The sequence below is a fragment of the Ornithodoros turicata genome, chromosome 2, assembly GCF_037126465.1.
Source record: "Ornithodoros turicata isolate Travis chromosome 2, ASM3712646v1, whole genome shotgun sequence".
In the NCBI taxonomy this organism is placed as follows: domain Eukaryota; kingdom Metazoa; phylum Arthropoda; class Arachnida; order Ixodida; family Argasidae; genus Ornithodoros; species Ornithodoros turicata.
The window spans coordinates 131,444,128-131,465,774 of record NC_088202.1 but is presented as its reverse complement, the minus strand read 5'-3'; the positions used below and the strand labels follow the sequence as shown (position 1 = coordinate 131,465,774).

At 43.0% G+C, this 21,647-nt stretch overlaps 1 protein-coding gene across 1 annotated transcript; it reads left to right on the top strand.

Annotated features, from left to right (window-relative positions):
* The first annotated feature begins 391 nt into the window (after positions 1 to 391).
* On the top strand, positions 392 to 21,367 carry LOC135386146 (protein zwilch homolog). The gene is made up of 16 exons (XM_064615911.1): positions 392 to 571; positions 659 to 704; positions 795 to 884; positions 993 to 1,219; positions 1,426 to 1,589; positions 1,679 to 1,764; positions 1,838 to 1,990; positions 3,507 to 3,578; positions 4,961 to 5,054; positions 5,114 to 5,266; positions 5,331 to 5,410; positions 7,267 to 7,423; positions 8,357 to 8,522; positions 8,610 to 8,708; positions 12,407 to 12,528; positions 13,158 to 21,367. Exons 1-16 carry the CDS (start codon positions 528 to 530, stop codon positions 13,229 to 13,231), a joined length of 1,827 nt encoding a protein of 608 aa, XP_064471981.1. The 5' UTR covers positions 392 to 527; the 3' UTR covers positions 13,232 to 21,367.
* Positions 21,368 to 21,647: the final 280 nt, after the last annotated feature.

Sequence of the window (21,647 nt, the reverse complement as noted above, 5' to 3'; positions counted from 1 at the left end):
GACTGATATTTCGTACTGTCTTGGAAGGCAATGTGTGCATAGTGTGCTTCCCTTTGAACGACGCGACGCACGTCCGTTTCCATGGTAACCTACACCCCTCCACGGGCGAACTCTCCGTTTAGCGTCCCCATGTTCTAATGTCCCTGTCTTTCTTCCCTTCCTAACTCTGTGAGGGCAAGGGCTCCAGGGAAGATTGTTTCTCGCCACTTGCTGTATTCAGACAAAATTAACTTTCGCGAAGGACACAATTTATCATGATATTCATGAAATAATTTCCTTGAAGGACAGATTAAAATCAAGAAAAACAAAAACGTAATTTGCTACGAGGACAGCTGATGGCCGCAACCGTCAGCATCCGCAACCTTGGATCGGTCTCACAACATTGGCGCAGTTCAAAAATGGCGTGTGGAGAGTGATTGTTGTTGTGAGCGGTAATATTTTAATTATAACTGTCAAAAAGTTGTGTTATCGACGTTGTTGCTTTGTAAGGTTTTTCATTGTACATATAACGAATTTCGCGCACAATCATGATTGGGAGTGGAGACTATTGCGACAGAGAAGCTCTGAAGAGGTAGTACCCGAGACGGTTGAAAATATTGAATTTAACGCGGTTGATTTACGTGGTATTGTAATGTCGGTTTTCGCAATTTTACTTCAGGATGATGAGTGATTCATGGGATGGAAAAGCTGTCCCCTACTCGAACGTAAGTAAGGTCGTTGCATTAACGAATGCCGAAGCGGCGCGCGAACAAGTCATTACTGCTGTCATCATGCATACTGGTTTTGTCTACTAGAAATACGAGATCGAGCAGGCAGTTATGTCAAACCCATTACTGCTGAAGCTAGAGCTACCTGATAAATCCATCCTTGTGCAACGTTGTCAGGTGTGTCCTCCGTCCTTACCAAGAGGCAAATAAAGTTGTTCTTCCATTCTCCTCTACATTTAACTTAACATGTGTACGCGATAACATTGTTACAATTGGACCTTTCAGCAACAGTCAAGGCTAATGTCTAGGTCGAAATCTGAGTCATCGACGTTGTTCATTGACGATGTTTCTGATTCCGAGTGTGAGCTGGAACTCACGGGGTGCCCTCTTGAGTGGCCAATGGAATCGAAAAGCTTTTCACTGATGGAATCGCCACCGTACGAAGACGCCAGCAAAAACTCAGAGTCATCCGTGAGGGATAAGCTGCGTGCTCTTCCTGCCGATGAAGCAAGGTAGTGCATTTGTAGCAGCACCTTGTATTGAATTCATGCTTTACGACGTACAGCAAAGCAACATGCAGAAATGGCAGTGTGCCTGATTGCAGGTGCTCTGCTTTTTTTTTTGTCACTTTTCCAAGGATATATAAAAAGAACTTGCTTGCAGTGTATCCAGAGGTGCTCACGTTCAAACAATACAGGCTTTAGTACATCTATTCCAGGACAGTACTAAATGCTGTGGTCAGTATGCTTGGCGTGTGCGGATACGCAACCGAAATCGACCCAGTATGGGTGGCTTGTGATGGGACGGACCCTCAATATACTGCATTCCTGGGTTACCACAAAGGAGGCGGAGCCTGCTCCCGAGCTATAGTCACTTGCAGAGGTGTGCCTACCATTTCTTTACGTGTGCAAGAACGGCCTGCATTTCTTCAATGCCAAAGCGAGGACTGCAACATTATGTCCTTGGCACAGGTCCCATTGAAAGCAAAGAAGATCTCCCTACCTATGGCTGCATCCAGAGGAAACACTTCTGGGGATTGTCCCAGTCTCATTCTCACGTGAGTGCCACAGTGCTGCAGATGGGTCAGTGTGAGGCAGTGTAAGATTTTTGCTTTAATATTCCTTCCACAGACGACAATGCACGTTCATGCCAAATATGATGTCCTCCAACACTATGACCCGATGATGAGGGTGAGCAGCGAAGAAATAATGATGCTTGAATGCTCATGGAACAAAGCAACGACCCTGCTCCAGCCCCCGCTGGCAGATTCAACTTGTAACCTTGTGAGTACATGTGAATCGTTTAGATACTGTAAAAAAAAGTGGTTGATTTTGCAATCTTAAAAAGGAGCAGTGCAAGGCCAAAACAAAATCTGTTTCCAGTTGCGGTGGAACATCCGATCAGTGCGCAATGTTTTCTGCAAGGAATGCAAACACATTTGGCACGTAGTACACAGCAGACGTTTTAGCTGCACGTGCACATTCCTAGTTTTGTGCAGCTGACAATCATACGTCAGGAGGTTGAAGTAATTCGGGGAGAAATCGGGCAATAATTGTGCCTTCGAGTGTTATCGGGTGTTTCGTTTCTCATCTTGTCTATTAAGACCTTTCCTAATCTTTTTCTTCTTTTTTTTGTGTGTATGTATGTGAGGGGGGGTACCCTACCAGCACTAATCCCCGAAGGCATAAACAGCACCTTGGCCAAATATTGGGCCGACATTGCCAATATCAGTCCAGTATTGGGCCAAGATATTGTTCTGCTTGGGAGTGCTGACACACATGGGTATATTGCCGGGAACGTAAGTGAGCCATCTTTACATGTGTTACCTTTGTTCGTCTTCAGTGTCACTTGAGGGTTTCACAGTGACTGGAATTCGGGGAGAAATCGGGTTTAACCCGAATTGGTCGGAGGTCAGTTCGGGGGGGAATAACCGGGCGGAAACGGGTTTAACCCGAAAACGTCGCTCCCTACTTATGACGTAGAGGCATTGCAATACAGTGACAATGCTATTTCGAACAGTCTTTGAGTAGCATGGCTTTGAGCAGTCTGAAATGCCATTTCTATTCTCCTTTAACAATTTTGTGAATTTGTTTTGCAAGAGCTGGGAATATTTCACTATATAAATTTTATGTAATATTTCGTGTGACTTTAATTCTGCTATGCATATCCTCTGCGGTTGTATCATGGAGCTTATAGGTGTCTGAATGCTGAAAGTCTCAGGCTTTACCAGGATACATATCAAGAAATTGTCTCTACTTCTGTCTGGCTGTGGCCTAAACAATTGTTGCTAGTCCAGCGTCCATGTGTCTTCTACTTCTTTTGTCCCGTTTTTTACCGCTGGTTACCTTTCTCCAATCTACTTCTTGAACACCCACATGCGGTGAAACCCTCCTTTGGTGAACTTGACGTTGACAATCAAGCCTGGATTGTTGAGTTGACAACGAGGGCGGAATGACGAGGTGATGTTCGAATGGGTTTGGAATTGATCTCCAGTACCGTAAACGTTGCCAAAGTTTGCTAAATGTGTACTAAAATACCAGTTGCGCAATAAATTGCAATCCGTAGTTCAGTTTTGACTTTGTCAAACTCACTTGTTGCAAATTACAATTTTTCTATAATTTCCACTCATTGTTATCATTATTTTGCGGGACCTTAACCTCGTGGGAAAATAGCTATTTGCAAAAATTACTGCTTTTACAGTACCTATCTTCTGCTCCTTGTGTATGCCTACAATATGCATCACTTTTGATTCATGAATATCGTTCTTGTGAGTGAACGTAACGTGATGCTGTGTTACAGACAATCCAGATTCTGCCAGGAAACGACCGCAGTCCAACGAGATGTATATATAAAGAACTCTCAATCTTAAAGGTGATGTGTCTTCAGTTTTGCAAGGACCTTTGGGAATTTTTTTAGTGAAGTGTACATAGAGCCTTGTGTTTTGGGGATAAACTAAGTAAATCATCACTTCGGGTAAAACCAAAAAAACCCGACAACTAACTTGCAAAAGTACAGATTCAGGCTCCAATACAGTCGCCGACCGATTTTTCGGACGTGCTCGATTATTCGGACTCGTTCACGGAACGGCTGCGGGTCCCATAGAGTTGATGTATAAGAACGTCCAAAATTTCGGACGCCGTGCAGTGCCGTCGCTCGATGTTTCGGGCTCTGTTTGCTCAACCAGCGAATTTCTCTCTTGGGGTGACGGAAAATATTGGTATCATCCAAAATTCGTATCAAAAGAAATCAACCAAATAAAATATTGAGGACAAAAAAAAATTGGGAATGATTGTTCATTTTCCATTCCTCTGAGTAGAAGAGGTCTGTCGTAACGCTTTTGCGTCTTTGTTTTTGGCCAGTGGCTTGATTCAAAAGGCCCAGCACGTCCGCCCGCGGGTCGCGCGAGAGCGCTGTAAAGCGAGCTTCTCCTAAAGCACGCATGCGGTAGGTGAAGCCGACTTGCGGACTTGATGACGACGGTGCCTATGTCACTGTACAGTGGCGTATACGAAGAGGGGAGTCAAGTCCTGTAGATCACATAAACAAAATGCAGAAACCGACACTGAAGATTTTTGTTTAAGTTTAATTTGTACAAGCTTTCGCGTGGAGGTCCACGCTTCCTCAGGTACAAAGTGAAGTGGTGACACACATAAGTATATATAGTATAGACATATACATGACTAAACATACTGCTGTACAAAGAAAGGGAAGGGGAAGGAGATATGGTGATGAGATTTCGCTTCTGGAAATGGAAGCTGATATCAGGAAGAGCTGGAAGCACGTTAGGAAAGCATCGACAAATTTTTCCAGCCTACTAGTGCTTGGTAAAGTTCATATTGAAGCGAAATTCGTTTTTTGGACTGCTCGATTATTTCGACTTTTGCGCGATCCCCGCCGAGTCCGGAAAATCGGACGGTGACTGTACAGATACCGGAGCATTCTAAGAACTGTGCATTCTGCGCAGCCACCTCACATGCTGTGTTCATCTTAAATTCAAGAAGCCCTTTTTATTTTCCACCCGATTTTACAGCACCCGAAATAAGACCTGACTTTCGCAAAACATAAAACCCCAAAACACAAGGTAATTTGTGATGTATTTTTACAATTCAGTTTGAGATTATTCACGGAACATACTTTCGCTCAAACTCGAAATCCATCTGGTCTCAAACGAATCTTGCCATTTGTTGTACGTTCTGTGCTTCAGAGAAAGATTGGCACGCTCGTGTTCAGCTCCAAACCTCTCCTATTTTCAGAGGCTCGTGGACAGTCTGAAGACGGGAGAAGTTATATGGGCACCCGACATGTCAGGCCCGCCTTTTTTGGAAAAAGTGAAGAACATGCTGAAAGGTCAGCATAAGAGATTCCTCTATGGACATGGCCCTTTCTCATTGTGATGCTCCTGTTAGGAACACGGAAGGGTAGCTTTCGGGGAAAATCGGGAACTCCATTCTTGGACGTTGGGTGGAATTCCTCTGACTTCGACCTCTACATCGAAACAGTGGTGGTGGGGAAGCGGCAAATTGTAGACTTCACTGATGAGATGTGGAACATTCTCTCAGGTATGTGGAATGGCCTAGGGGGATACATAGTGTTGTTCTTATGTTGCACACGATTTTTTTGCAGGCTGCTCGTCATTTCAAGAACTGAAAGATGGGCTTACCCTTGTGTTTCGATCTGTGCAGGCGGGAGAGAGCAGGCCTCTTGTATGTAGTCCGTTTGTTGTCACAATGAAATGGAAATGGAAAAGTCTTTCTTAAAGGAGTACAGTGGTCCGTCCTAAAAATTTTCAGATTAAGATGTCTGATGAAAGTGTGTGTGTCCTTTTACGTGTCATTTTACTGAATGGCGCTAAAGGTTTTGATGTGTGCAATTTGTTTCTCAGAAAAAAACTAACGTAAACATGGCTCCGCGCCTTCACCCTTAACTCGCCACTCCGGGTGTTACGAGGAGGAGAAGGTATGATGCCACGTCACCGATGACGTCATAAGGAGAACTCGTTCTGGTTCGCCAGTCGGTGGGAGTCAGCGCCTTGCCCCTTTGCCGCCGTAAACCAGTTTTGCAAGTTCTTCCGGAGAATTAGGGATAGAAGGAGCGGCCGAATCATTACCGAGCGAGGAGAGAGGCTTTTTCAGAACCCCGAACAGCCGAGTAGCAGACGACAGAGGAGTAGCAGACAACATTTCTGTAGACCAATCAGCGAGCGTTCTCTTTATAGCGTTAGCGCGAGGTTCAAGGCAGAGCACAGGCTGGTACTGCTCTTCACCGCCGTTGCGCACGGTCGCTTTTTGCGGCGTACTTTAAATTCAACTTCTGGGATAATTATGACTCTGTGGTGTGAATTACTTCGCATGGTGCATCTTACTGGCCCACCTAGCGGTTTTATAGGAAGAAAACCGAGTGTTAAAAATGACTTCTGTGCTACTTTAAAGGCTCGTTGACACTGTGGCGCATGTCATTCGTTGCATCATCCACGCATTGTATTGCACACCAGAATATTGAGGAAATACTATCCTCCAGCTCCGACTAAGTAAGAGCTAAGTGAGGCCACCCCCATTGGTTCATGTAAGCATGTGACCTCTCTTTCGCAGCCTAACTGCCAGGGATGCCTATCGTGATGTCGGAATCGGATGAGGATCAGTGTTCTTGTTGCCGATTTTCTATGCGTCTATTGCCCCCCTTTGCTGTAAGACTTTGAATTCAAATTCACACCAGTGCATGTAACCACCTTCAATATTCATCTTTTTTTGAGTTGGGACTAAGGCCCCAGTCTTTCTGCTGCGGCAAATCTCAGATCGTGAGGCAGGGAATAAGAAATTATGCAATTTTCCGAGTAAAAGTGCTCCGCTCATTGCTGGTAGCCAAGGTTGTGTTGAAGACTCTGAGGTGGTGAACTCAAATCTTACCGTCGACTGTGCTGTCTGAAGCTTTCTCTGAGTGCTTTCCTCGGGTTTTCTGGCAGACTTTGCAGACAGATGTCGGCATAGTTTCCCCTGAAGTCGTCCCAGGACGCACACTGACCCCCCCCCCCCACTCCACAGGTATACAAGCCGTACAATGCAAACAACCGCATAACTAGGGCCTGCCTTTTTAGGGTTAAACCCGTATCCGCCTGATATTTACCCCCCCCCAAACGAAATCTGTTAAATTCGGGTTTAACCCGAACCTACCCGAAAACATCCGGGTCGCGTGGCACACTCCTAAGCGCGCATTAAAATAAAGTTTGATAACATTGCTAAACATTAGATCCACGTTAAGACAAAATTTTATTAAACAAACAAAAATCACCCGAATACACCCGAATTCCCGACGACAGAATGTGCCGTAACGGGATTTAATCCGAATACACCCGAATTTTCCAATGAAAAATACCGCCCGATATTACCCCCCCCCCCCCCCCCCCCCGAATTTGGCCAAAAATAAAACCCGAAAAAGTCAGGCCTGTAGGCCAAGCTGCGTGTTACCATATAGCATGCGTGTTACGTGCCTGTCATTACGGTATATGAAGTCGTTTCGCATCGCTCATGTTTCGTACGTCAAATTTCTTTGGGACGAAATTTAGATAGTCCACAAGAACCAGACTACGGTGGGAAACATCCTGCGCGACATGAGCCAGCAGTTACGTCCAGAACCAGCCATGATGGGCATCACACCACTGCGTATGCTGGCTGAGCTGGGGTTACAGAAACTACAAAGAGACTACCTCAACATCTTTGTTGGTTAGTAACACATGGCATGGGATGTCCTTTGATCCCAGGTGTGTGCGCTTGCCAAGCACGGTCAACATGCTGCCGCATATATTTAGACCCTGAAGTTTTCGGGTTTTATATTTTTCCAAACTCGGGGGGGGGGGGGGGGGGGGGTAGAAATCGGGTCAATAAATTGATGTCAAAAATTCGTGCAAATTCGGACAGAAAAATTACCATCAAACTGAGTTCGGGGAGAAATCGGGGCATTATTGTAGAATAAACGTTCACTGTTACCGTTTATCCAGAGGGCCAGAAGTAAGGGGCAGTCGCGTATTTTGTGAGAAACTAGTATGTCGATGCCTTGATGTGCCTAGCCAGGGTCCAGTTTTGCAGGTAGAAATCGGGTTTAACCCTAGATAGGTGAACCTCAATTCGGGGTGCAAATTCAGGGAAATATCGGGTTTAACCCTAAAACATCAGGGTCTATGCATATTGTGACAAATTTTTGTTATGATCTGAGGCTTAACGCAACCTTTATGAGCCCCTGTGAAAGACTATGTGAGACCGTGACGGTTGCATTTTTGCGCGTTGCCACTCGGAGGAGTGATTGGCTTATGGATTTTCAATCAGTCACTCAATCATTTTATTTTCATTCGTTCATATACTACGTGCAATTAACGTAGAACTGGAGGAAAACTAGAGGGAAAATCCTGGTTAAAGGATCCTTCATGAAAGGTACCTAAATGTCAATGGAGCACTAGTCAGGAGTTAGGTAACGCTACGATGTACAATACAAGAAGACAAATAAATAAACAAATAAATAAAGAACAGGACAGATAAATTGAATTCAAGAGACTAATCAACAACTAATCAAACCTGAGAAATTAGGACTAATGGATGATTGAGACATATGAGTGAACGGTGCATTGGCTTGTGTAACGAGCCTCCGACTTCTACATGTAGGTTTGGAGCTGGCAAGCCCAGACCAGCTGAACCCATTCTTTCTGTCCCCCGGGGACCTTGCTGTGGCGGTGGCCGAGCTGTACAAGCTGCAAGCGGTCCTGGACATGGTGATGCTGTGTAAGACCTACTTGCACCTGCCCATTCACTACCTCAGTGGGTACACTAGGTATGCATTTCATTGGTCGGGGGGGGGGGGGGGGGGGGGGGGAGAGAGAGAGAAGTGCTACACTTAGAGAGTCGGGTTTTGTTTCAGGGAAGCCCTGAAATATTTCAGCAATGCTGATAGAGGGAACTACATTCACAAGTTCAAGTTTCCGGTAAAGGTGCCTGTTGTCAGGGTGGTGCTTGAAAAGTGAGTAGTGAGATATGTGCTCTGTAGCCACTCGTGCACTCTCGTTAGAACAATGTTAGACAAAATCCCGGATAAGAGACTTAAAGGGACCGTAAACAAGAAATAAAATGACCACATAGAATCCTGCTTTGTGATGACGCACACAAGCCATTCTACCTCTGTTCTTCGTACTCTTGATATTAATCAATTTCAAAGATCGATGACTCTGCGATCGCAGTGCCCAGAGACGTCTGCTATGGTAAACAGTGGGTAAGCCGCCCCAGATTGGCAGGCTGGTATCACGTGGTAGCGATGTACCTATGCAGTCGTTGTCCAATTTTTTGGACTCTGCGGCGATCGCGCAAATGTCTGAATAATCAAGCAGTCCGAAAAATCGAATTTCACTTCAAAAGTCAACTTCATTAAGTACAAGTAGGCTGGAAAAAGTTGTTGGTGCTGTCTTAACAGGCAGTCTTTTTTTCATCTCTGCCTGATAACATCGGCTTCTACTTCCATCTACACCTACGTTCTACAGCTGTTACTTCCCGAAGTGATATTGTATACGGGCTAAAGCGCCGCAGTCGCCTTCATTAGTTCCGAGTTTGACGGATGCGCTGGGGAGACGGCAATTCATTGATATCCCGAACACGTGGAGGGAATGGATCAGGACAACTTCTGGCAACATTAGGCGTCACCATTCCGCAAGTCGGCTTCACCTAACGCCTGCGTGCTTTAGGTGAAGCTCGCTTTACTTCACGGGCGGACAGCACGTGCTCGGCTTCGCGAAGCGCGACGACAGGAATCCTTCACTCAGAGTGTTGGAAAATGAACAGTCATTGCCTATTTTCTTGCCTCAATTTTTATATTTGGTTTCTTTGACCTTCGCATTGCGCCATGCGCACGTGGTGGGCTGGCGACCGCTCCGGACGCTTGCGGTCTGGGCAAACCGTGTCCGAAATATCGAGCGATGAAGCTGTGCGGCATATGAAGTTTTGGACATTGTTATACATTAACTCTGGAGCCCGTCGCCGTTCCGCGAATGCGTCCGAAAAATCGAGCATGTCCGAAAAATCGGGGTCTGAAAAATCGGTCGGCGACTGTATTAAACCTGTTTGAAGAATGGCAGCAACTCTTGAGCAGCTTAGTTTAAACAGTAGTAATGTGCAGAAACATCCTGCGCCCTCTGTTGGCATCTGTCTTTACACATCCTGGATGCACCAACCGTGCATCTCTGACGAGTGGCATTTTTTCGGTTTCACCACACTGCGGAGTGTATGCTGTAGCTAGCTAGTGTAGTTGCATGTGTTCTTAACACATGGTGCATGAGCTGTTGGTGGATTAGGCACTCTTCAAGTTTTCATTGGTTCAGGAATCTTTGGAAATTCATTGTTAGAAAAATGCTAACAATAAAACAGAGGTGCTATATATCTGAAGTACAAAGACCACACAAACATGAACATACAGTTCCTATAGGCTTGCCATTCACTCTACAATCCCCTTATGAATGTAAGGAAACTAGTAATGATTTCATACAGGTGATATTCAAGCAAGTACCAGCCTCTGTATCTTACACATCCTGGCCACAGAAAAAATTATTGTTGGAGAGATCAGTTATGCAAAGAAAGCAAAATATGTGCAGAAGGTTCATGGTGCTACAGCCCTGGAACATGCAAATAAAACAGAAACAGTCAACAGGACCAGCCGTGCATTTGTGATCACTCAAATCAGTCAATGAAGTGTCAACTAATTAGCTTAGTAGTAGGAGTGCGCAAATATTGAAATTTATGAAAACCTGCGAAATTACCCTTCGAATAACTAAATACAGAAACCGACACTGAAGATTTTTGTTTAAGTTTAATTTGTACGAGCTTTCGCGTGGAGGTCCACACTTCCTCAGGTACCAAGTAAAGTGGTGACACACATAAGTATATATAGTATAGCCATATACACGACTAAACACACTGCTGTACAAAGAAAGGGAAGGGGAAGGAGATATGGTGCCACATGTCTGTGTACAATGAATAGCTGGGCAGACGGATAAGTGACCTCTAACCATTTAAGAACAGTAAAAGGTGCTATCGTGCACAAAAAGGCTCGCCAACCCACTTTCGCGGAAGGGGGGATCAGGAGTATGGGAAACGAGTGGCCCAGAATGGACAAAGGGGAAGGTTACGGATTATCTAACGGAGTGCCAGACGATGACTGAAGCGAAGATTCAAGAATTGTGCAGAAATAAATATAGATATATAACTATTAAATTTACATAAGCGGATATAACGAGCCAGGACTAAGATTCCGACCATTTGGTGTGAGACACTTAAATTGCGAAATTAAGTAGGACTCCCTATTCTTACGTTTAATGTCTGTGCGGAACCCAGATTCTAGCAATATAATTTTCAAATCAGTTTCAAAATCGTGATTAGGTTGATTGAAATGGATGGCGACAGGAGTTTGGCGGGCATTTAGGATATCAAATTTGTGGCCGTAAAATCTTTTTCTCATTGTATTGGAGTCTGGAAATGGAATGGAATCTCGAAATATGGGGCGCTATCACTCAACCTATCCTCACTAGAGTTCCCTCTATCCAACATGAGCAACACCATTTTGGGTGTTTGGGTGGCAAGTGGATTGGATGGGATTGAAATGGGTACCTCCCGCAATGTGCAAAACTAGTGGATTTTTGGTGCAAATTTGATGAATGCAACCTAGGGTGGGTAAGACACGTTGGGAATTGTCGTCTGCTTCCGTCATTTACCGCTGCCTACAGAAGCACCTGCTGGGACACATTCTGTCGTCCGTACGATTTTTAAGCAAATCTACACGAATAGTTGGAATAAGAAAGGCAAGAATGTTTATATCCATGAAATCCAGTAATTAAATATAAGATTGTACAGCAAAGTGACGTTTTTGTTGTGATTTCGCTGTGATCGCTGTGTTCACTAGGCCTAACACCGGCGAAAAAACGTATTATTTTCGGTTAGATATCGTTAGAGGATTATCAGTTGAAGCTGATTTCCGAGAAATGTATATGACGATGTACATTTGCAGCGTAAAGCCAGAGTAATCTCTGAAGATTTTTTGTCACGGAATCCCCGCTTGACTGTGTTTGTTTTCGTCGCCATTTTGGGTGGCAGTAAGGTGTCATGGTGGACCCGTTCGTAAAACGCAAACCAATCAGATGCGCAAAACTGTGATTGACAGGCGGAGCCTCTTTTTGTGACTCCTCCCAGTGGCGAAACTCCCTTTTAATATACGGCTCTGACGTTGGTCAGTGCCATATGTGTACTTCTGAATGTGTACTTCTGTTTCACGTCTGACCTCAAGATGATGTGAAATGTACATCTAGGGGCTAGAGGTAAGGGGAGTGCAAGATTTCGCGAAATTTTGTGGTCGTGAATGTGTGCCTCCTGCGACGTTCGTGAAAATTAAAGGCTCGCGAAATAAAAGGGTTTTACAGAAAGCTGGCAGTATGATATTCAAAAAGATTTGAATATTTGAAAAAGTTGGAATATAAATTTTTGAACATAAATACGAACCAAATATTGGAAATATTTGATGCGTATTCAAAATTTCAAATAGTATTTGTGCACCTCTGCTTATTAGCCTTAATTAATAATGCATTATTGACTCTGTGATTTTGTTCAGGCATTGTTTACGTGTCCTACTTACATGTGCCGGAGAAAACTCTCGAAATATTTCATGCTGTTTTCCCCCGTTAGCGTATCTCCCATGGAGTGGACGGCTTCGATGAAAAGCCGTCAGGGAAACTATACAGCTCACACTATTACCCACATCAGTACAGTTCCGCCCTTTGATCACCTGATCTCGGAAAAGACATTTGGTGAGTACTGAGTACTGAGCTGTTTACTAAAAATACTGGTCTGTTCAAAATGCGTACAGCGACTGCTGATCCTGTAGTCTGTGTAGTGTTTGCTGCATACCTAGCTGGAGCACGGGGAACATCGCTCGGCACTGTGACAGCTCCAGTAACGTTACTGATAGAAATGTTGCATGATAATCGAAGTTAAATAAGCGTGAAAGCTCCCTATTGGCTGTGTGATTGAACATCGCTTTTGAGAGAGAGAAAAAAAATGTGGATCCCAGTGAAAGTTTGATGTCAAATAATGAAACTGGAATACAGTCAAACTCCTTTACAACGAAGCTCAGGGGACAGCAAAAATTTGCAGTAAAGGTATTTTCGTTAAAAAGAATGTCCATTATTGGAGCTATAGGGCTCCAGCGGGACCGCAAAAAAATTTGCTGTAGTGGTATTTTCGTTAAAAAGGTGTTCGCTATAAAGGAGTTTGCCTGTATCACGTGTGATATGCGTGAAATTCATGAGAATAAGAGAGAATAAGAAAATGTGGTGATATCTGTGTAGTCTTGATTGAAATGGGAGCAAACTATCATCATATTTGGAACACTCTCATTAAAATGAGCTCATGATTCTGATTTATTTATCTCAAGCAGAAGCGGCAAGGCACTCGAGGGAACCAGATTATTATTGCACTATCATCTCCTGCACACAAGACAAGTTGAGATAAGTCCTGCGCACATAAGTTGTGATATCTGTACAGTGATTTACGAGGGAGTGTCCAGGGGAGCATCATTGCAGAATGTGTCCACGGCAAGCAGTTTTGGCCCTACTTCACGAATGAGTATCCTCAGCAGCGGAAGATTCCACAGTGTTTCGACAACATCTTACACGTGCGACTGATACATAATCATTCTTGACATCTCGCTTAATGGCTGTAGTATATTTGATATTGATTATTGATATAATGAATGGTATTATTTAGCCGTTGCTGAATCCTGTGTGTCCTGCTAGAGTATCGTAATTTGGCTCAAAATTTGATTCAAGATTGCATTGTTATCAATGTCTCCTTTTGGTCTGTCCGCTTATCTGTTCAGCTATAAATATTTGAACTTTCACTTAATTTTTTTGCTTAGGAAATCTACAAGAGAAACAAATTAGTATTTATCGAAATAGTATGAACAAACATTCATGCAATCTCACAAACTTAGAAAAGCTATCCACATAGCACTGCACAAAATGCTTACTAGTCCACTAATAAAACGTGTGTAAGACTAAAATAGTTTGTGTAACTGAAATTATAGTTGGTCAAAATTAAATGAGAATTATTTAGCTGTTTCTGATAGAGTGCTATGCCTACAATGGAATTTAAGCGGATGTGAACCAATTCGTATTTAGTACTCATTTGAAAGTTGGAATGATGTTCACAACTTTGCAGCCTAACTCTTCAAGCATTATATGCCTCTAGTTTTTTAGCTGTTATGATTGTATGTGTGTAACTGACTGGATATCTAATTAGTTTTTTTACCTGGTCATGTGTATGCAAATCAGCTGTGTTTCTTAAATATTTGCTAAAATTTCATGAATTGTGCTCGAAATGTATTTTCCTTAATTTTCTATACCACCTGGTTTGATACTACTTGCTTACTACATTTCTTTACTCTATACAAAACATCAGTTTTTGATGTGGAAGAAGCATTTCGTTATTTTGGGCTCATTACATTTCACTTTTGGCAAACTACTGTCATGCCTAGCTCTAGGTGTAAAAAGACTCATAATAACAGTATTGTCCCACTGTCAGTGGCAGAACTATTGCGGCTGTAGTTTGAATGAAACATTCACAGCACTATCATGCACGTAGTCAGATGTAGTGTCCTTCAACTCATCTGATATGGCCACATGTGGATCTCTGCTGTTCTTGTGATAGTGCTGTCAACAAACCTCAGTAACTGTCAACAGTTTTTGGCCGTACTGCATTTTTAGCTACGTGTAAAATGCGTTTTTTTTTCTGCTGAGCATTGTAGCGCCTCACATCGAAAGGGAAGAGGCATGCGAAGGAGATCCATCAAATTTTTTAAAAAAGTTTCTTGGCTTGGAAAGCACAAAAAGTGTTTAGGTGTGTTAAATGTTACTAGTAATAAATTTCTGCATGTCATTCTTTCAGTTCATGGAAGCAAAGATATCAAGTAGGAACTACTATAGTAGGGCTTTCCTGCGCCATCTTTCTTAGTGACATCACTACAAAAACTGTACAATTAGAGCTTGGTATATCTGAACACCTTAGTGGCACACTTGTTTTGCCATACTTCTACTATTAAGACAAACACGATCAAGCTTGCAATTCTTCACTTGGTTGCTTAGTTACACATTCCAAAAGTGTCAAGAAACACTGCAGCCTAAAAGCTCTTTCCAGGTCATTTGCACCGGTTCTGAGCACGATGTGTACATTGTCATTGGATCGCTCAGTCCCTGTCCAAGGTCCAGTGGCGTTGTAGGTCCAGTGGAGTCGTAGGTCCATGGAACCGACTTTTAGACATGTATCCCTGTGTTACTGACATATAGAGCGCAGGAGGTGTCATTACCACCTCAAGTCCAGCATGAACATCTAAGTTCTCAACACCTTCTTTCTGTCATTTGCAAATTAGACTCCGTGCCACAGTTTCGTCAGAGGAGGAGAGTTAAAGGGGCAGTAAACAGGGCCCCCAAACATTTCACAAATAATGGTACCCCATGAAAGAACGCAGGTCACAATACCCTAATACTATACATTTCATTCGGCTCGTGCCAGTTCAGTGACCCACATAAACGCTTTCAAAGATGAGTAACCCGCGCGCCTCTCTCCACCACGCATACGTCGCATGGCTACATATCCTTTTGCCGTCCAGTCGGGGGGCCCGAGCTCCACGCCCAGGAGGGACGTGACGTTTCAGATTTTCAGATAAACGGGCTTCATTATCAGCTGTGAGGTGGAGTGCTCCGTTTGTTTCTGTGGAGCTTTTGCTTTTCCGTGGTTCCAAAATTCAGCGTCATGACATTTCCAACATCTCTGAGTGGACTAAGCAACACTGGGCGCCTAATTCTGACGTAAACGTCAACAATTGAGCTACTGTCACGTCACGCATTTCGAACCTGGTTACCTCCCAGTCACGACGTGACATGCTAACCACTATAAGCAATATGCTAACCACTGGGCCACACGAGCCGGTGACGCGTTGAAGCCGCAATGGTGGCTCAAACCAAAGTACGGCAGCCCAGCCGTCGGAACCAGTCGAAGATCACGCACCTGAGATTCCAAAACTGTAACGCCGGATATTCATTCGCGCTCGCTGAGTGCTGCGTGCTACTGCGCTGAAAACGTCGTACGCGTGTGATATTTATATTGAACGCATTTCTTCTCCGGTTTGAGGTTGTAACTGTTTAGATTTTGAACAGAATAAGACCCACATTCACCTAGTCAATTTCCGCAAGTGAAATAAAATCGTGAAATAAATAGCGCCACATCAAAATGACGTCAAGTTAGATCGCGGGGTGGAGCTAGAAAGCGAAAGTATGCAGCGAATATTTCATCTGCATGCAAGCGCCTATTGGATTTGAGCGCTAGTAATTACAAGGAGCTTTTACTGCCTAAGTTGCAATAATATACGGCAGAGAAATGCGCACCTTGTATACCTGTTTACGGCCCCTTTAATGTCTCTGTAGCTTGTGATTATGTGTTTTAGGAAGTTTCTCTGCTCAATTACTGTCAAGATAGAGCTAGTATACTTCGCAGTTACTGATATATCTAGTTGTTCTTCCATTTTGATATAGTATATGCTTAGCTTCTGCTTAATGGTGTCAGCTCTTGAGTACATGTCATCAGTCTGTTTCTCTTGCCAGCTGCTACTCGGCTGTTTCAAGCTTGTCTGCAGTTAGATGGAGGCCGTTGCTTATGGTTTTAGCTATCTAGTAGAAGATATATAGTACTTCATAGCAGCAGTATAGGGCTAAGTAATATTTTATATTGCCAGTCCTCAGTATCAACTGGAACTAAACATACGTGGATGCAAGCTCTGTTGTCAATTCGATGACTGTGTCCACACCAGTGTGTGCAAATGCACATATTTCTGCAAATAGAAAGTTTATTTCCAAATTATCTGATGCATATCTGCTAACAGTCTTAACACTTCAAGAGGACATGGCTGTGAATTGTTCACAGAGTCTTCCAGTGTGTTACTATGCTCTCGCATGCAAATTTGGCCATGTTCGTATATTTGGAACAAATTGCAAATGTCGCACCAGAATACAGTGCGAAGTCAAGATAGTTTTCCACCAAAAATGAATGAGTCAAGACGAGAAAAGAAGAAATATGTTGGGCCATCAATCGGATATGAATATTCTACCTGTATCCATTTTTGCCCAGGTATAAGTCTAAGCTTGACATCTGTGTATGACAGATTGCAGCACAAACATCACATGAGATGGAGACTGCACCAAAAAGCTACCATAGTTGCAAGCGCAGCAAATAATTCCTAATTCTATAAGCAATCAGACATGTCCAATGCGCTGTCGTGCCATTGGATAAGAAATTGCGATACATTTTGAACGTGGGTGACTTCTAAAGCGACCCAGCTGAAGTATGTGTGTCATGTGTAAAGCTTCGATGGCATGTGCCATCATTAACCACATCTGTTCCAGGATTAGTTGAGATAGGGAACTGATCACGGAAATATGTATCCGAGCCACTGATATGAGCAAAGGGGCTACCACTTGTTGTATACAAGAGAATCAAGTCATCCCAGTACAAATGTTCACATCATTATAGCTGTGGTATTCCCTCTCCAACTTGCTACGAAACCCCTACTTATTGTGTCCATTGAATGCTGTTGAGAGAAAATGATGGCTACAGTGGAGATCGTAAATACTTCGATAGACTGTTTTTGGGTTGACCGTTATGGGTAAACTGAAAAAGATTAACCGGTAGATCTCCTGGCTTTGATAGTGGAAATGTCTGTGGGAAAAATCAGACTTAGGTGTTTAAAGCAGATGCTGTTTATGCTCTTTGTGTGTTAGCACAGAAACCTTTTTTTTTCACCTCGTGAGTATGAGCAGATGATCATCTTCATTTTCAGTCCACTCAGGAAAAGGCCGAGAATCAAGTGATCATTTTAATGACTTAGCTTTGTGCATGAGGATTGCGAACATGAACGAATATTCGTAGTATTCGGTCCAGATGATCCACTACACTGCCCTTGGGAACGACAAATTACAAATAAATGGTAAAGTGCTATGTTGCGCAGTCCATTAAAACACACACGCATGGCGAGGCAGCATCATACTTGTGGATGCAGACTACTGCTATCCTGGGACATTATTTTTGTATGTAAGGTGATCACCTGCTCACGACCACATTTCTAGATGTGGAATTCCCAGTAGACCTCTGCCTCATACTTGTGCTGTGTCTCAAGGTCTCAAGTCACCGCTTGCAGTGGTTGTCGACGTTCCGAGGCATAGTGCTTCAACATAAATCCTGCTTTCATGGGCTCCACTATAATGTGATTCATGTGCAGTGCCAAGCACAGTTGGTCAATGATTCTGTAATGAAAGCTTACAATAAGGAGGAAAAAAAAGAAAAGACTGTTATTGTTCTACCATGTGAAGCAGTCTTCTTTGGTTGTTGCCATGCAGCAGGCTCAGGTTTAAATCTTTGCCCGAGTGGACATGCAAGCTGGAAAGGCACAGGACTTTATGGCTATATGATAAAGGCTGATTTTTCTTTGAGATTTGCTCTGTCATAAACAGTCTGTCAACTATGGTCGCTACTGTGGTCGTCTACAGGTAATCTTTTGGCCACAGCATACAGTATTTACACTTATTTAAGCTAGAATATATAGGATGTCGAACGAGTGGATATCATTTAAATCTTAAAAACAGGTTTTGCTGCATGAAAATTTGAAAGTACTTGGGATACACTCATAAAGGTTTTGCCACACATTACGGCAGTTTGCATTGGTTTCACACATTAATTGAACTAATTTGTTTAATTAAACTAGAAAAATCGCCAAGTGAAGGTAACATTTTTCTTCAAGAATTTGAAAACTAGTGGCTAAACACTATTCCCCGAAGACTTCGAGGGTTTTCACCAAATATCTCGGAAATATTTTACGCTACAAAATCTGTTGGTCGTCGAAGCACACTCGCTGTAATTTGGGTTTCCGTAGCAGGCAGTATATGTCACGACATGTTTTTCTGCGTTTTCAGAAGAAATAAATTGTTCTCTTTCCACACTGTCTCATACTCCTCTCACGCAGGTCGTCTTCAATGATCATTGAAACCAATGGCCATTGAACATGCACGTGGCGCCACCTAGCGTGTAACATAGAAACTTCTCAAATTGCACTGTATAAACTGCTCCCTGACAGGTTGAGACATTACAGGCTTGGTGGCGCTACGTGCATGTTCAATGGCTGTCGGTTTATGACCATGGAAAAGTGCCCGTGTGACAAGGGGTATCATTCGGTGTCATGCAATGCATCATTATCAGCAAGACCCAGATGATGACACCGATGTCGATACAGACAAGAGGGCTGTTGCCTCTTTTCTTTTTATTTGTATCTTGTAAAGGGTCCTTGGGGCGGAGTGAGCAGTTCCGCAAACGCAAATTTCGGCAAGAACGCTGTGGCGAGCAAATGATTTTATGGTCTCGAATTTGCGTAGCAATAACATGAAAAACCTGCGGATTTTTGTGGGAATGGTGCGTTGTGGCAACAGCGTTTTGAATTCTTGAAGAGGAATTTTCTCGGAGAGTTCTCAATTTGCCGGACGGGGCTGGGGCTTGATGACCCCTCTCTTTCCCACCGCAAATGCTTCAGGTTGCAGGGTACTCTCCCCATTTTATGCGCAGAGATCGGGCAGGGCGTCTAGAATTCCACGTTCACTCGCACGAAGCACGCAATTCTTAAGATACCCCTGAGACGTTCGTCTTGAGTGTCCGCTGGGTAGACTTCTGGGGCCTGGCCCCACATAAAAAAATTTCAAGCCCCCCCCCCCCGCCACCTTACAGATAGCACCTAGGGTAAAGTACTTTTCTTCTGGATTGTAATGTGGTGTCTTCATAGAATATTTTAACGCTAAACGTAATACGTATTGGATGCCACTCTCCACCTGGTTGCACACACTATTTGCTAGCAAGCTCGGATGTATTTGGCCATAGCTTGTGCGTGTTTAGTCCACTTTTGTCCCGTTTCAATCTCTTTCACATCTAGCATAGTCATAGCTAGCTTTCTCTTACAGCCACATTCCAGCTTAGCTATTATAATGCTGCAGATTCCTGCAATATTTTGTCCACTTGCTATCCAACTGTTCTTCCGCCCGTTCTGTGAGAAAAAAGAAAGGAATAGAATAAAGAAATTGGCCAGACAGAAGTTTTGTCTCGCAGTCAGCATTTTCTGTTACTGCTGGAATAACATGGTTAATTACAGGAAAAGCTGTTCCCGATGTTTGACTTTAGCGGAAAAAGACTTGAAGGACAAAGGAACGTTCGTGCACGGTAGCCTAATCAGTATTTATTGAGTGTGAAGAACATGCATTGGTACATACTATTGTATTTCGCAGTTGTGTGTTCATCATCTTATGACTCTTAATATTCCAACATGTACATATGTAAATTGTTGCGTCCTTATTGCTTTTCAATGAGTAAAGGTGTGTACATGAAGTAATGAAGTCGTTCAGTGAGTTTTAATGTATTTCTAACAATGCATAGAAATCTGTTGTTCTCAGTGCTGAGTATAGACAATTAAAATGACAACAACAAAACATGCAACACAGGCACTGATCCATCTGTTACAGGCATGTGTCCTGTGTTGTGTAATTTATTGTCGTTTTTTTTAACTGTCTTACCCAACACTGGGGCTTTTTCATGCTTTAACCATGCACCATCCAGCCCAAATTCTCACTCATATTCTAAAAGTTTATGCTTTGTCGTTCATAAGCATCTGAACACTTCGTTCAAATAATGAGGTGCAATAAATGTTAAGCAATAATGTGCAGTCTTGTTGCACAGAATTCTTCATTTGTGTGGATCAAGGATTCTGAGTACATTCTGTCATACTTTCTTCATTAATGTTCCTTATTACTGATGCCAAAGCTGCAGGTTGTATCTTTTAAATATGGTGCATGCAATGAAAACCCTAACAATTATACGAAGTATTGGGTACATTCTTCCTTTTATACTTTCTTTATGAATGTTCCTTATTATTGACACCAAAGCTGCAGGTTGTATCTTTTAAATATGGTTTTTAAACAAGAATATGAAACATAACTGCTTCTAAGGTTTGTTAGTCAGTTGTGGAATGATAAAGGACAATGCAAATATGACGAAAATGCTGCAGTTGTGTTCTTGTGCCAATCCATCAACATGTGTTATCTTACATTAAACACACATCTCTTGCTGTTTTTATAGTTGATACTTTATTTGGTACTCGGTTTTGCATTTATATACCTCGGATAACGTTTGTGTCTCAGACAAAGAAATGTCAAACAAGAGTTGTGATGCTGCTTTGTTTCGTATTGTCTTTCGTAGAGCATTCATCTGTGCTCCTGTACCATGCTTGCTTCTCAGTACCGTATTTTATTGCCCATGTTGAAAAATAACGCAGCTAACAATTGCAGCGAAGCCCCTGCGTGTCGAGGGTACAGAACAGCATGTTTACTCAACAAAGGTATTGATTATCTTCGATCTTATTATCCAGCAAGAAAAACTGTTGATGTTGTATTCGGCGATCAAAACGCATCGTTGAGCAAAAGGTTATCATATGTACAAAGTAAAAACCATTGTGAAATTATTTTCGTGTGCAGCACTGTTCACACCGATAAAGACATTCTTCTTGGATCTTAATTTGTTGTGTTGTTATCACTGCGATCCTCCTGAGATTGTCCATCTTTTGATAGACCTACGTGAATTAGACAAGCAATTAGACATTATCAATCACTTACGCGCCATAACACATGTGATACCTTAACGTCTTTAACAGGCAGGCCAGTAAACCGCAAATACCCAGTGATGTCCATGTAATATCATGACGTGGATGTTTGGATATCACAGGGACATTCGCAGAAAGCCCGATAGACGTTTTTTGTACATCCTTGCGACTAGGAAAAGATCCGGTCTT